The 16,964-nt window shown below is 36.3% G+C and overlaps 1 protein-coding gene across 2 annotated transcripts in view; it reads left to right on the top strand.

Moving 5' to 3' along the window:
• The window catches only part of GOPC (golgi associated PDZ and coiled-coil motif containing), a 42,760-nt gene extending 33,612 nt beyond the window's left edge, over positions 1-9,148 (top strand). For both annotated transcript variants that reach the window (XM_024247800.3, NM_001131679.1), the window contains 2 exon segments: positions 2,388-2,568; positions 6,039-9,148. In XM_024247800.3, the coding sequence (XP_024103568.1) occupies positions 2,388-2,568; positions 6,039-6,169 (312 nt within the window). In that variant the 3' untranslated portion in view covers positions 6,170-9,148.
• The last annotated feature ends 7,816 nt before the right edge of the window (positions 9,149-16,964 follow it).

The following is a 16,964-nucleotide window of genomic DNA, read 5'->3' as shown; positions in this document are numbered from 1 at the left end:
CAGTCAGATTTACTGAAAATGGACCATTCCATTTTGTTTACTTCATAACTTTGAGCAAGTTACTTAAGTCCTCTGTCCCTCAGTGTCCTCACCTGTGTGGGAGGGATTGAAAGAAAGCTGTGAGGATTAAGTATGTTAATACATATAAAGTACTCAGAACAGGACCTGAGACTGAAAAAACATCCTTAATGCCTAGAACACTATATATAAGGTATTACAGAAAAGACAGTGCTAGAAGTAGACTGATTTTAGTCATGGAATATTAAAATTGAAATCACACATAGAAACTATCTAGCCCAACTCTCTTTCTTAAAATGAGTAAACTAAAGTTCTTAGAGATGAAAGAATTTACTCAAAGTTGCCGAGCAAATAAATTATAGAATTGAGATTCATATTCAGGAGTCATATTTGTCGTACAGTTATACTTAAAATGTTGTTTTATTTTGTTTATTTCTTTCAAGAATAGAGTTGAGGGAATTAGAGGCATTGGTAGTACATTGAGATGTTTCTTGGATTATCAGTGTGGTATGCCTCTGTAGAATTGAATCTCAGAGTTGAAAGTGAATATAGTTCATTGGTTCAATTCTGTATGATGCATAAATCTTTGCAACATCACTACTTCAATAATTATATTACAGGGAAGACTTGCTGATATCAACCAGTCCATTCCATTGTTATACAGTACTGATTTTTAGAAAGCTTTTTCTCATATTAAGCCTGAAATCTGTGTCTCCATGACAGCTACTCACAGATCTAATTCTGTCATCTAAAACTTTGCTGAAGACCACTGCATCATCGGTCTCTTTCTGCAAAATGGTATTTTTAAAGCATTAGCTGACAAGAGAGATCTAAGAATGCTATGCTATTCTCTTAAGTTAGTGTTTTATCAATCCATCTTGACTGTCATCCAGTAGCAAAAGAGTGGGATAACTGGTGAAGGAGCTATCCATGGGCAGTCATAAGTTTTAAGGAAATGCTAACTAAGCACATATTAAAATTCTGAGGTATAACCTTAAACTGCTGGGAAAGAAGAGCACCAAAGAGACTAACTTAGTGAGTAGCAGTCAAAAATGGCGTGTTTTCTTTTGAGCAAAGGCAAGCCATAATTTTCAGAATTGCCAACACCACACTTACATGTAGTGGTTGGAGTCTCTTATTAAATGACAATTATAGCTTGGAATTTTTTCTTTTAACATAAAATGATCTGTAACTTTTTTTTTCGTTTTTGGAGCCAGGATCTCACTCTGTCACCCAGGCTGGAGCGCAGTGGCACAATCACAGATCACTGCAGCCTCAACCTCCCAGGCTCAAACAGATCCTCCGATCTCAGCCCCCCAAGTAGCCAAGACTACAGATGCCTGCCACCATGGCCAGCTAATTTTTTTTTTTTTTTTTTGTAGAGATGGGTTTTGCCATGTTGCCCAGGCTGGTCTCGAATTCCTGAGCTCAAGCGATCCACCTGCCTCAGCCTCCCAAAGTGCTGGGATTACAGGTGTAAGCCACTGTGCCTGGCATGATCTGTAACTTTTTACTTGAATGTTTCATTGTTAAAGAATGACAGTACAAATATTACAGTTAGTCTAGCATAATATAAAGATTAAGGACTTCAGAGTCAGACTTTTGTTTTTCTTTATTCTTGTTCATTATGTAGGGAAAGTTATCTGCTTTCTCCAGGACTCACTCAGCTTTCTCGTTCATGTAAAAGAGACTATAATAGGATTATTCTGAGGATTGAAGGCTATAATTTATAGTAAATATATAAATATAGTAATTACTATTAGTATGAGACAGAATACCTTGATTAACACTATGTCTATGTCTGGTACTCAGTGTAAGTTCTTACTCAAGACCTATTGAATAAGAAACAAAAAATCATTTTGTAGGAGTTTCTTGAATTAGTTAAGGAAAGATTTATATGATGTCCTTATGGCAGTGTACAAAAATCATTTTGTAGGGGTTTCTTGAATTAGTTAAGGAAAGGTTTGTATGATATCCTTATTTAATATCTGACTATTTAGATGTATTTGCTGAATTGCTGTGTGCAGTACAAAGTAGCAAATAACTTTAAAACTGAATACTTGTTCCAAAATTCTATGAATTTAATAATTAAGCATCCTCTTAAATTTTAGATCTATTAGCAAAAAGACTATGGTCAGTAGAAAGAGCTACTATAATGTTTAAAGGAACTGTAGAGAGGATTCACGAGGCTGATCTAGACATGATGGCCTCACTACCTCTTTAGATTCTAGAATTTTATTATTTATTTTCTGGAAATCAGCTATCTCTTAGATCTCTCTACCCCTAAGCCTTCCCACAAAGAATTTGGAAGTCCTTTTTAAATTACAATTACAATAACTTGACTTTCTCATTTTCATTTCCTGTTTTAGAGAGGAGAGATTGAATTTGAAGTAGTTTATGTGGCTCCTGAAGTGGATTCTGATGATGAAAACGTAGAGTATGAAGATGAGAGTGGACATCGTTACCGTTTGTACCTTGATGAGTTAGAAGGAGGTGGTAACCCTGGTGCTAGTTGCAAAGACCCAAGTGGGGAAATCAAAGTATTACAAGGTAAAAATCACTCTAAAAATTATTATTAACATATTCATTATTATTAAATGTTTAAAATGTGAAGGCCTCAAAATTTCTTCAGTAAAACTGTTTTGTGAGGAAATCAAAGGAATGAAGAGCTTTCCCTTGTTTATTGTTTTATTGTATACTATGCTAACAGTTTATTTACCATATATGTTCTTCTATACTCATCTTGGACTGTTAAGACAAGTACATTACCAGTTACTCTACTGCAAGTGATCCTTGAAAAATAAATAAAATTTTTTCTAGACTCTGAAACAAAGACCAACATACTATTTTGAGTAGATCTATCTTGTAGACTACATTGTTTCTGTCTTGAGGCAAATTCATCTCTCACAATGAATTTTAAGCTAATTATGAATAAGTATGAAGTATAGTGTCGCCTTATGATTGCTATTAGAATCAACTTATATTATCTTGGGGATGTTTGGTTTAGTTTCTTTGCTATCATTTACACATATTTTAAGGAAAAACTCTAGCACTTCCTTTTACATAGAGCAGTGGTCCTCAAATTGTGATCTGTGGATCTCTGAGGGTCTCTGAGATATTTTAGCAGAGTTCATGAGGTCAAAGCTTTTCATAATAATACTAAGACATCATTTGTCTTTTTTTGCTGTGTTGATATTTGCACTGATGGTATCTGGTTGATGCAAAAGCAGTTGGGGTAAAACTGCTGGTGCCTTAGCACTAATCAAGGCAGTGTTGCTAATATTAGTAACTGTACTAGTAATCATTGTTTTCTTCCTTGCCATCCATTCATAGTAAAAGAAGAAGAAGAAGATACCAATTTTGCTTAAAAATATCTTTGATGAAATGGCAGTAACAGTTAATTTTTAAATATTGACCTTTGAGTACCTGTCTTTTTAATATTCTTTGTGATGAGATGGAAAGTATGCGTAAAGCACTTACTCTGCATACTGAACAAAGATGCTGGTTTCAAGGGAAAGTACATAAGTGACTGAACTAGCCATTTTTCTTCATGGAAGACAATTTTTACTTGAATGAATGACTAACAAAGTATGGGTTTTTGGACTATTTGGAAGCCATTTTCTTAAAAATGAACAAAGTCCATCACTTCAGGAAAGACAACTGATAATATTTATTGCCAGTGATAAAATGTGAGCTCTCAAGTGAAAGTTAGAACTTTGTAAAACATACGTTGATCACCATGAGCTTGACAGCTTCCTGACACTTAAGCTTTTCTGATGAGATTGATGATGATATTAATGAATGTGATTTTTTGATACAGTAAAGTGAAATGTGTCAACTTTTGGAATTGTTACATAACTTCATGGTCCAATATTTTTCAAATCACCAGTAAATGATGTTATAAAATTTTGCATGGGAAAAGATCCATTCAAAATGCAAGATAGGCAAATGGATTTTAATATAACAGAGTGTGAAAAGTTCACTGATAAGGTTTCAAATTCCACATTGTCAAATTTTTGTATAATATCAGAGAACAATACTGACAGTTATCTGAAAAGGCTATTAAAATACTTTTCCATTTAGCAACTACATATCTGTATGAGGCTGAACTTTCTTCATATACTTGTAACAGATTGAATGGAAGCAGATATATGAAAACAGCTATCATCTATAAAGCCATTGAAGAGATTTGTAAAATTGTAAAATAATGCTACTCTTCTAACTAGAATTTTTTTGTTTGGAACATAGAGTTGTTTGTCATTAGAGAAATGTTATTTATATTAACATTCTGGATTTATTGTCATTTTTAACAAAGAAATGAATTTTTTTTTAGATTTTTCAGTTTTACTTACCAATATGGGAAACAGCAGTAGCTATAATCCACATAAACAGAAGCTTCTTGGAGTCCTCAATGCTTAGTATAAAGGCCTCCTGAGACCAAAATGTTGAACTCCTGGCATGGAGTTTTATGGTGAACTGATAAACTGTTGCACTTTTGATAAACTTGTGTGTTGTAAACTGTTTGCACAAAGATAGCAGTAGCAGTTATTGTTTTCACTGTGCATCTTGAGCAAAACTATTGTGGCAGTATGTCAAAACCTTACACTGTTGGGCTGCTCTCCATATGGTTTCATTGTATTTCACACTTTTTGTTGTTTTCTGTCGGGATTAGAAGGCCTGTCTCTTCCTTTTTTTGTAACTGAGGCTAGAAGTTTTCTCTGTCACTTATGCAAATTGCAGACACTTAAAATGTGACTCAAATAACTAAAAATTTGTGTGTATATATCTTTTAACTGACTCACTTAAAAAAATGTATCTATTGGTTATTGTTTCACACGTCTATACTTTATAGATCTATATATCACCTAAATAGGTGATATAGTCAACACTTATTTATTTATAAGCCTATTATTTATTTTATAGATGATCAGAATTCATTTTAAATTTTAGCTGACATCATCTTGCCAACAAATTACATTTTAAGCAATTAACTAGTATATGCCTCAGTTAACTGAAGTTAATGTAATCTGAAAGCAACAATGAAAAATAAAAATATAATTCACAGTTCAGTAGATATTTATGTAAGTAGAATTGACTGAATTTTACAATTATATGTATTACTTCTAAGTCTTACAGACAGCTTGATGGTGGCTCATGCCTGTAATTCCAGCACTTTGGGAGGCCAAGGTAGGAGGATCGCTTGAGGCCAGGAGTTACCAACCTGGGCACTATAGTGAACCCTGTCTCTTCAAAAAGATTTTTAAAATATAGCCGGACATGGTGGCACATGCTTGTAGCTCCAGCTACTCAGGAGGCTGAGGTGGGAGGATTGCTTGAGCCTAGGAGGTCAAGGCAGCAGTGAGCTGTAATCATGCCACTGCAATCCAGCCTGGGCAATAGAGTGAGACCCTGTCTCAGAAAAAAAAAAAAAAAAAAAAGGGAAAGAAAACTTGATAGGAAACAATACAATTTTTACGTAAGCCCAATATAGTATTTTTAAATCTGTACAATATTTGATACCTGCCATAAGGGGGAAGAATTCCCCTGTTAGGAATTACTGATTTGATTAATATAAGGCATTATTTTTGCCTCAGATTACTAATGTTAATTACAGTGGGCATTCCTTTGTTTTTCACTCAATAAACTTATACAACTAACTTTTTTTTTTTTAATTTTTTTAATTGAGACAGAGTTTCACTCTGTCGCCCAGGCTGGAGTGCAGTGGTACGATCTCAGCTCACTGCAACCTCTGCTTCCTGGCTTCAAGTGATTCTCCGGCCTCAGTCTCCCAAATAGCTGGGATTACAGGCATGTGCCACCCTGCCCGGCTAATTTTTGTATTTTTAATAGAGACGGGGTTTCACCACATTGGCCAGGCTGGTCTCGAACCCCTAACCTCCGGTTATCTACCCACCTTGGCCTCTCAAAGTGCTGGGATTACAGGCGTGAGCCACTGCACCTGACCAAAACTAACTTTTTAAACCAGAAAGTATCTGCTTTATTTTTCTCCTTTCTTTCAGGATTTAATAAGAAGGCAGTAACTGACACACATGAAAATGGAGACCTGGGCACTGCAAGTGAAACTCCGCTAGATGACGGTGCTTCAAAATTAGATGATCTGCACACTCTGTATCATAAAAAATCTTATTAAATTGACCATATCTCCAGACAAGATTGTTAATCAGACTATTCTGAATTTGGGGCACTGGGGAAGATGGTGACAAAGACTACAAAATCAGGGGAGGCTGTTTGTTGCCTAAATGAAAGGCAGGTACCTCAGGGCTTCATGTGAACAATTCTAAATGCATAAAACACCCTGTTTTCTGTGGTAGACCATAATTAGCTATTGCATGTAAAGCAATTTTGATTTTCTTGAACTTGTAAGCACCAAAGCATGTGTTTCCCAAAAGGGTATTACTGGGCTCTTAAGTACCAAATGAAACCCTACTGTTTTACTTGGTTCCTTTTCCCTTTAGTAGGAGGACAGTGCTAACTGGAATTTTATAAGGAGTACCCTTTAAAATACAGAGAGTAAGTGAATTCATATTTTATATTCTAGAATGTTAACTGTGGTGTTTCAGAAGACAGAGCTTGACTCAATGAATTGTAGAAATATAGGCTTGACTTAATTTTTGTAACTGAAAGGCTTTAGACTTAAAAAAAATTTATTGTGCATCCTGAAATCTAAACCAATTATTAATGATCATTTATTGTAATGAGTTTGCATTTCAGCTTTATTCAATGCAGTACGAAATAGTTTTCTTTAAGCAGTCCTTAATCAATGCTGCACTAGAAATAGATTCTCAAAAGTTACTAAACATTTTACTTTTTTTGTTTTTTAAAAGAAATGCAGATGAGTGTAAAACATCTGTTCTCAATTATGTTGATCTGTGTGCACGGTACTGGAGCATTTACCCATTCATGTTGAGTCTCAAATGCTTGTTTTCTGGGGTCCACAAAAGACAGTTTTATACATTTTGAGTTGTTCATAAAGTTTGTCTTGTGATAGTCCTGGCACTTAAAGATAAATTTTTCTGGTAGTAAAAGTTCAGATTTATTACTATGTCATGAAACAGTACATTCAAATCAAACGGCAGTTTTCTTTCTAAGTAAATGATTTCCAATCATATAAAAGGTGGGCAAGATGAGATAAAGACATTTTGATACAGTAATTGTTTTGGTTGGGTTTTCATGTCAGTTTATGTTTGACTAAAGCTCTCTTCATATGCAGGTTTATAAATTTGTTAGGTCTCTTGTCCCATGATTAAACATGGAGTGCCTCTTCTCTGATTTAATATTCTGCGGGTCATTGTAACCTGCTAGGCAAAGTCAAAACATTGCATTAAAGAGGTGATAGTTTTGCTAATATCACTGTTTTAAAGGACGTACAGTTAAGGGACTATTAAGTGGGAGAAAGCCTACAAGGCTTTTAGAATATTATCAATATCTTCATTTCTGGTATTCAGATGTTATGTGATAAAACACATTTTTTTTTTTGTCTTTCCCAGATACACTATATATTTGTTCAAGGGTAAATCTATAAAATGTATATACTTTATTTTGTGGTTTTGCTATTTATAAATTTAATGTTTTAACTGTTGCTCATTTATGGTTTGTTTTGGGTGGTGGTGTTCATTTGTATATCACCATGTTAATTTGTAATAGAAGTGCACTTCATAGTGTATATTGTTACTGACATTAAAATACTTTATAGCATTGTCACTGAGCAAAAGCTAGTATTTAATTGTACAAATGAATAAGCAAGTTACATGTTATTGTTTGCTCTTGACAGGGTACGCCTCTTAAAAGAAAAAAAACAACTTGTTTTTTCCTTATGAATCCCCTATGCCAAACATATACCTTCCATGCATGACATGAGATCTGCAAACTGGATTTTAGCCACCATATTTATTTAGTCAAAAAAATTGTCCATTGTAGCAGACCCGAAAACCTTTTTCCTGTGACATGAAACCATGTTATTCTTATCTTCTTAAAACACAGCCTTGGATGGAATGGCCATGGTATTTTCTTCAGAGAACATCCTTTATCTGCTATGACTGAATCCTTAGGAAATGTAAGCTATAACCCTTTGATTTTCAAGAACTACCAAATAAGTGTATGAAGAGGTGGTTTTTTAAAACTTCAAGTTGGAATTTTTATGAGGTCACTGTGTAATTTGAAGAATTGTGTGAGATTGTCATGATATAAATTCCTTTTAAGGACTGATAAATAGAATGAAAAGTTTCCAGGTAGTTTAAAACTCCACAGGTCAGTTTCCTTTTCATTCCTGCTTCACTGTGGTTTGTAAGCCTACGGGAGAGCACCATTGCTCAGATGCTACTGTGAGCTTCCTGTCCGGTGTTAGAAAGTAACTAGTTAAAAGTTCATTTTAGAATGTATGGTTTTTGGGGATGAACTAAGAATTAGTTATTAGTTCCAAAGGACTGAGAACCAATTTTAATATTTTCACATTTATAGGAAAGAAATTCATATGTCCCTGAAACTTCTAGGACAAAACCAAACAAGTAAGGAGGGAACTGTTGCAAAGCCGTTTCATCGAGAAAGGGACAGAAGGAGAAATACACACATGTATACACAAACAGAATGGTTGAGAAAACATTTTAATAGAATGTGAGGGTTGTATGTGTGCGTGTATATATTTACACTTAACCTCTAAAATTCTCTTCTACAGTATCTCTGTTATGAATACGATGGAAAAGCAACATTTTGGTGGTGAGACTATTGTTAAAATAAATTTGAGAAAGATGAAAATTTTGTGAGTCTTGACAATTACAAGTCAACAGCTATGGAAAGTTAGCACAACTTGTCTGTGGTGCTGTTTTTTCCCCACCACAGTGGACTTATGCTGTTTTCATGTTTAGAAACAAGGTTTCATGTGATTCATGTGTAAGATGCACAGTATTTGACATCCTGATTATGTAATCCCTATTCCATCTATCCAGTCTTACACTTATGGTTGGCCTCAAATCTATTGCATTTATGATAATGTAGTATATCTAGTTGAGTTTAATATTTTTTTATTAGCCTGTAAATAAAGATGGCATCTTCTACATTAAAATAATATTGATCTCATTTTTTTAAATAAACATTTTGTTTCCTTGACATTAAATATTTTGGCTTGTTACTTATTTCTAGTAGTTCTATTTGTACCAACATGTCATAAAGTCTGTGCAAAGGACTTGGCTTAATTTTGTGTTATAAATATTGCCAGCTGTTGTTATCTATGAGGAAAACATTGATAAAAGTTACAAAATCAATCCTGTTTTTAAGATACTATTTAAAAGGATATTCTTCTATTTTGACATCTAAGTATATATAATTTAGAAGTTCCTAAGTTATATGTAAAATAATTTTTGGAAAATAATTGTAAATGAATTACTTGAGTTATGAACATTTAGAAATGTTATGAACATTAGAAATACATTTTTGTCACTAACTAACCTTGACTTAGTGCTAATACATATATGCTTTCCATGTGTTGATTTAAGCTCCCAATTCACCAAGTGATTTGAAAAGAAGTCTTTTCCCCAGAATACAACCCCATAGGATATTGGTCAATTTATGAATTTTTTTTTGGTCAGTTTATGAAATTTTAAAGAGAACTTGCATTTTCATTGTTAATCAGTATTTTATTTTAGGTGGGTTTATAACTGTAACCTTAAAAAAAACACTTTAAAAGTATTGCAAATTACTGTGCGCTGTTGGTGCTGAATATTTGTTTAATAATGAACCTTTTTCAGGTGTGTTTTGAGAGCTATAACCACCATGGCAGCAGCCATGAGAATGCATCTGTCAGTTCTCGTGCAGGAGGGAGCATAGCTTACTGAAGGCCCAGCTGCTGTGGTCTGAAATCCATCCCTGTGTACATGGTGAGGCTATGCTTATCCATGCTGCTGCCAGTCAATGACTGATTATGACAGGGATATTATATGATGACTCCTCAGCTTCAGCTGGAGCACTCCATGATGGTCTTGCCAGACTCCCTTAGGATTACATTGTAGTCCAAGTTGCTTTCACGCAACCTTCCTTCCTCCTTTCATTCACCTTGGGTCTTAACTCCATTGTGATCTCATTGCCTTCCAGCCTCCCATCAACTCCAGCTCCCTACCTATTTTTCCTCACTGGCATTGCCCTTAATAAATTTGTTGCACAGCAGATCCCTTTTTGGTGTTGGCGTCTGCTTCTTAGAGAGGCTAGACTAACACAAGTGACCATGAGTGAGATTTGAGGAAACAGGTAATAAGATGAGCATTAGGAACCCACCCAAAGGGTAAAGACAATGACATCTGGTTGATAAGTATGGTTTATCTAGTCCTTGGCACAAAAGCATGGCTCAGTGGCTATTTCACAAATGGTGTGCACAAAAGAGTTAACAGAACAGGCCTGAACCTGTTGTCTTTAGGTCTGCTTGCAAGGTTGGACCTTGGCTAGCGTCCAGCAACTTGGATATCAGGAGTATTCCCATTATCCCCTTGCTGGTAAGTGTGGTTTACTGTGCCTGAAATGTTTGTACAAACAATAGGATTTTTGTTGAACACTTACTTTCCTCTGGGAATCTAGAATTTTGGTACATGCTAGGCAGAGGGTACCTACACTGACTTCCCTAAACCCTTGACTCCTAGGTTCAGTCAGGCAAGCTTCCTAGGTGGACAACACTTGATGTATTGTTACACGTTATTGCTAGAGGAATTAAGCATGTCCTGTGTGACTCCAATGGGGAATGAATCTTGGAGCTTGTACCTGATTGATTTTCTTGGGACTTTGCCCATATGCCTTTTCCCTTTCCTCATTTTGCTTTGTATTCTCTGTAATAAATCATAATTGTGAATAAAACTTTTTGCTTAGTCTGATGAGTCCTAGCAAACCACTCAACTTGGGGAGAGTTTTGGAGACTCGGGACACAGATAGTAGCTTATGGAGAGGGGAACTCTCCAGGAGGGTCAGTGATGCAGACATTTGAAAAATGTGGGGAGAACAACATCTACAAGAATAGCAGAGTTGGCCGGTTACAGCAGGATTGTATTGATGACCTACAGAAATGGATGGGGTGGGGCAGTTCCCAAGGAGGCCTTACCTCCTACAATGGAGGGATTGAAACAGCTGAGCTTCAGGCTGAACACCTAAGTGTTAAGAGTTGCTGAGTTTCAGACGCTTGAATGTTCAGCCAAACCTCTTCTATTTTGTGAAAGTCAAGGCCCTGGTGAGGAAAACCTAGAACCATGGGGAGATCTGGATGGATGCACCTGAGAGACTTTGCAGTCTCCACTGGACCGTTGGTCTTAAGAAGAAGCCCACGCTTCTCTAATAAGACCTTGTACCTTGTCTATGCTCCAAGATGTTACAGAGGCTGCTACTAACCACATCCCTAAGGCAATACCTGCCCCTACCTAGTCTGCTGCCAGGCCTGTAACTAGGGCTAAATCCTAGTAAAGCCAGGATGGGAGATGTGCTGGGCCTGATAAAGGAGAAAAGAAACTACACAAAAAGTGTAAGAATTAGCTAGCATATTCTGGCAAAAGCCAAAGGTGTACTCCTAGAACTGAATTTTATATTTTTTATTATTATTTTTTTTGAGACGGAGTTTCACCCTTGTCGCCCAGGCTGGAGTGCAATGGTGCAATCTTGGCTCACTGCAACTTCCATCTCCTGGGTTCAAGTGATTCTTCTGCCTCAGCCTCACAAGTAGTTGGGATTACAGGTGTATGCCACCACGCCCGGCTAATTTTTGTATTTTTAGTAGAGACAGGGTTTCACCATGTTGGCCAGGCTGGTCTTGAACTTTCTGACCTCAGGTGATCCAGCCGCCTCCCAAAGTGCTGGGATTACAGGCATGAGCCACTGTGCCCAGTCTAGAATTGACTTTTGAGAGTGCTTGATCAGGGTGTAAACTCATTAAAAGAAAGAACCGAAATTGGAAAACATTTGATTTAAATTGGAAAAAATCCAGCAATATGTTGTTTAAAAGGAACATACCTAAAACATAAGGACATAAAAAATTTGAAAGTGAAATCAGAAAGAATATACACTGGGCATATTTTCTCCAAAAGAACATGGATACAGTTATATTTTTTAAAAACAGACTTTAGGAAAAAAATCATTAGAGATAAAGGTTACTTAAATTCTTAAAGAATCAATTTACTACAATGTTAAATCTATCATCATAGTGGGAGATTGCAACAAAACTTTCAGGGAAATTAGGAAAGAAGGAAGATTTGAACAACAAGCTTGATTTGAAGTTTTAAGAGGGCATTTGGTTGTAAAAGAAATACCTCTGGTGTGTAAGTAAGAAGATAAAAAGTGAGCAAAAAACAGATTTTTCAAAAGAAAACATACAAGTGGATGATAAACATGAAAAAAATGTTCAACATCACTAATCAGAGAAATGCAAATTAAAACTACAATGAGATACCATCTTACACCAATCAGAATGGCCATTATTAAAAAGTCAAGAAACAGATGTTGGGGAGGCTACAGAGTAAAGGGAGCACTTACACTGTTGGTGGGAATGTAAATTAGTAAAACCTTTACGGAAAACAGTATAGAGATTTCTCAAAGAACTAAAAATAGAACTACCATTTGATCCAGCAATCCCACTACTGGGCATATACCCAAAGAAAGAAAGAAATTATATTGAAAAGATACTGGCACTCACATGTTTATCATAGCACTATTCACAATAGCAAAGATGTGTATGGAATCAACCTAAGTGTCCATCAGTGGATGACTGGCTAAAGAAAATGTGGTAAATATATACCATTGAATACTATTCAGCCATGAAAAAAAAGAATGAAATCATGTCTTGCAGCAACATGGATGGAACTGAAGACCATTATCCTAAGTGAACTAACTCAGAAACAAAGTTTAATACCACATGTTCTAAGTGGGAGCTAAATAAAGGGTACACATGGACATATATAGAGTGGAATAATAGACGTTGGAGGCTTCAGAAGATAGGAGTGTGGGAGTTGGGTGAGGGTTGAAAAATTACCTATTGGGTATAATGTTCAGTATTCAGGTGATGGTTACACTAAAAGCCCAAACTCCACCACTACGCAATATATGCATGTACAAAACCTGCACTTCTACCCCCTAAACCTATAAAAATAAAAATATATTTTAAAAAAGGAAGATAGGTAATGGACTATAACAAGGAAAATTAGATAAAATATAGGCCGACACTAAAACTTGGAGTCTATGCGTTGGAAAGGTAGAATTTGCAATTTGGTAAATTGCCAGCAGGGGGCAGCAGATTCCAGATGCATTATTAATTTCACTTTTATTAGCGGTGTAAGGCTTTTTGAAACTCATCAAATAAAATACTCCTGTGAAGATCAATAAATTGAAGGCTGATTTTTCTAGGGTCACACAGCTAGTTAAGTGTCTGAGCCAAGACTCAAATCCCTCTCTTAATTCTACTTTAATAGGCCACAAAGAAGGAAAGGGGAAATATAGATAAAATTGTCAGCTTTCAGTCTTCCTATTCCAACAATTATTTTTATTTTTTCCATGCTTGCCAACTGCAGTAGAATTTTTTAAAATTTTTCTTAAAAGGTGCAAGGTTTGATGGACCTTTGGCTTGATACAGTTTTGATTTCTAAAAATGATGATTGTGCTGGGTTTGAATTTCACAAGAAACTGTTTGGCTGTAGTGGAGTGACTACAGAATGAGAGAACTCCTAGAGTTACACAGTAGAATTCTAGATCGACAAGACTATAGCATTCCCCTGCCCCCACCAAATACTTACGGAATAAGTTATTTCTTGCTTGTGTGCATACTGTCCCCATATTCTTTAGGAAGCAATACTGCAACAAGGATATTTGTGTCCTTTGTGACATTTGAGGATGTGTCATGCTTGCTAGGTGCCCTCTACTGTCATGTTCACCATGGTCGAGGGCATTTTTAACCTCTGCCTAAGGCAGTAATAAATGGGTTGTTGGCTTCTGAAACAGTAGAAGTAACTACAAAAAAAACCCCTGATTTTTCAGAGGAAAAAGGCAAACTGCTGACTAAACTAGTCATGAAAAAAGGGAGTAAATGCAAATATACAAAACAAGAAATAAGAGAGAAACACCCATAAAAGAGAAAACTAAAAGGATAATAATGGACTACTTTGTTCAATTCTATAGGAATAAATTTGAAAACTTTTCTAGGAAAATGTAATGTACCAAAACTGTTCCCAAGGAAGTTTTAAAATCTAAACAAACCAATTTCCACAAGAAAAATAGAAGAAATTGTCAAAGTGCTCTCCCCACAAATTACCAAAATACATGATTTCACAGGGCAATGCTACTAAACGTTTAAACAACAGCTAATTCTAATGCCTAGCAAGAGAACCAAAAAAGGGAAGAAAAATTCTAAATTGTTTCTGTCAAGCTAATAATATCTGATCAAGATTGCCACAAAGAAAGAAAAGCCCTGATTCACAAAAGATTTTTTTTTTTTTGCAACTGAGTCTCGCTCTGTTGCCAGGCTGGAGTGCAGTGACTTGATCTTGGCTCACTGCAACCTCCGCCTCCCTAGTTCAAGCGATTCTCCTGCCTCAGCCTGCCGAGTAGCTGAGCCTACAGGCACAGGCCACCACGCCCGGCTAATTTTTATATTTTTAGTAGAGACAGGGTTTCACCATGTTGGCCAGGACAGTCTCGATCTCTTGACCTCATGATCTGCCAGCCTCAGCCTCCCAAAGTGCTGGGATTACAGGTGTGAGCCACTGTGCCTGGCCCACAAATGAATATTAATGTAAAAATCCTAAGTAAAATCCTATCCATGCAAATTTAATACAGTAATGGATTCATATACTATAACCAGATGTTTAACATTAGGACATCTAATTATGTAATTAATCATCTGACTGGCTCTAGGGAGGAGTCCTATGGAGGAAAATCATATTTTCCATAGATGCTGAAAAGGCTTTGGTCAAAATTAAGCACATTCCTTGTGAGGGGAAAAAAAAGGAATAAATAGATGCTTTCTTAACATAATAAGGTTTACCTCAACATAACAAATCTACCTCTGCCTAAAAGCCAGCATCATGCTAAGGTGGGAGCTACTAGAAGTATTTAATATGGTACTGGAAGTATTGCCAATAGAATTAAATGTACACATAAATACTGGAAAGGAGATAGCACTAGCACTATTTGCAAACGTGATCAAATTCCAGAAAAACCTAAGAAAATCAACTAAAAGCTACTAGGAATAATAAGGACATTTAGTAAAGGAGCAGTGTACAAATTAGTCGTAGAAATTAAACAGGAAGACTGCATATAATAGCTAACACCTCGTGGCACTTATCATGGGTCAGACACTGTTGTAAGGGTTTTATGTATATTAATCCTTGTAATCTTCACCACAACCCTGTAAGGTATATACATTATCTCCATTTAGAAACAACGAAATGGAGTCATAGAAAGTAAATCCTTCTTGGTCACAACTAAGGCAGAATTTGAGCCCAAGCAGCCTAAGCCCCAGAATCCATGCTTTTTACCACTAGGCCATACTGGTTCTTGATACATAAAAGAGAAGGTGGGGACAATTTACAATGGCAGCAACAACAAAAAACACCTAAGTATAAATTAAACAAAAAATGTGCAGTACTTATGTGGGCACCCTTTAAAATCCCCTGAAAGGATGCAAAAGGGGCTTGAACAAATGGAAAGGGATACTATGTTTTGTGTACTTATATAACTGACTAAAAACTACATTAGAAAAAGAATGAATGGGAAATAAGGCATACGAAAATTCCAAGAGATCACTCTTTGAAGAAAGACAACAGGTAATTAGAAGGGCTTAGGATATTAAGGGAGAATTCTTTATACTTGGGAGAGATTTGAGGAAGTTTAAAGGCTGAGGGGGAGACCTCCAATGAAAGGGAGAAGAAGATAAAGGAAAAAGGGATAATAGGAGCAAAGAGATAACGGGAAGGCAGTGGGATTTAAGATCACAGGTGAAGGTTTATAACACTTTTTCCATTGACACAGGAAGGAAGGAGGAAAGGAATGAAGTGGATACAGGTTTTGTGAGAAGAGGAATCAGCAGGAAGTTAGTTCTGATTTTAATGGCTTTTACTTTTAGGTGAAGGAAGTGGCAAGATCAGAGTAAGGGAGAGTGTGAAAAGTGGCACTGCTTTGGAATAATTGCTGAGGGGTATGGAAAAAGGAATCAAAGATAAATAAAAGCGTTGAGGAGTGATGGGCCCCCAGTAAATTGGAAACCGAGCTTTTGTAACAGCCACAGTGTGAATAGTTTTGCAATGTTCCCCTGCTGCTGTGATGAAGATGGAGAGATGGTATTCTCAAGGCGAATTATGTTGTTGGGGTCTCATGGTTTGGGGTTCCTGGAAAGAAAACGGAGTGAAAATGCTGAGACAAAACAGTTCAGTGATGGATAGGCAAGGAAATGCAACCTAAAAGGATTAACAACCAGAGGAAAATGATGGGATCTAGGGGTTTGATATCTAAATGAGATCAGTGACTAGGTGGAAAGCTGAAGAACTCAGGGGATTTTGGGCTGAGAGAGAATTGCTGGAGATTAGGTTTACAGTGCTAGGGTTCTTGCTGATGACAAGAATGTGGACATGTGTGGGAGTGGTTTAAATGGAAAGGAGGTTACTAGAGTGGAAGTCAAGAAACCATAAAAATGACCATGTTGGGCACTTCTTTCTCTAGCATGATTACAAAGGAGGAATGAAGAAGACCTAGAATTAGGTGAATGTCCTCAATGAATGGAAAAAAGTGGCCTGGAAGATATTAGGTGTCACAGCAAAAAGAAAAAGATGGTAGAGCTAGGTGAGAAAAAAAGGGAGAGCTTTGAATGGCAGTGAAAAAGTAAAAAAGGATGTGGAAGTGGTCTGTTGGGAGGAGGGTGTGTGCCACAGTTAAGTGCATTGGTTGGGAGGACAGGCAGCCTCCACTTGAAAAAATAAAAA

The sequence above is a fragment of the Pongo abelii genome, chromosome 5, assembly GCF_028885655.2.
Source record: "Pongo abelii isolate AG06213 chromosome 5, NHGRI_mPonAbe1-v2.0_pri, whole genome shotgun sequence".
NCBI lineage: Eukaryota > Metazoa > Chordata > Mammalia > Primates > Hominidae > Pongo > Pongo abelii.
Note: the sequence above shows the minus strand (reverse complement) of the source record. Positions and strands in the feature narration are given on the sequence as shown.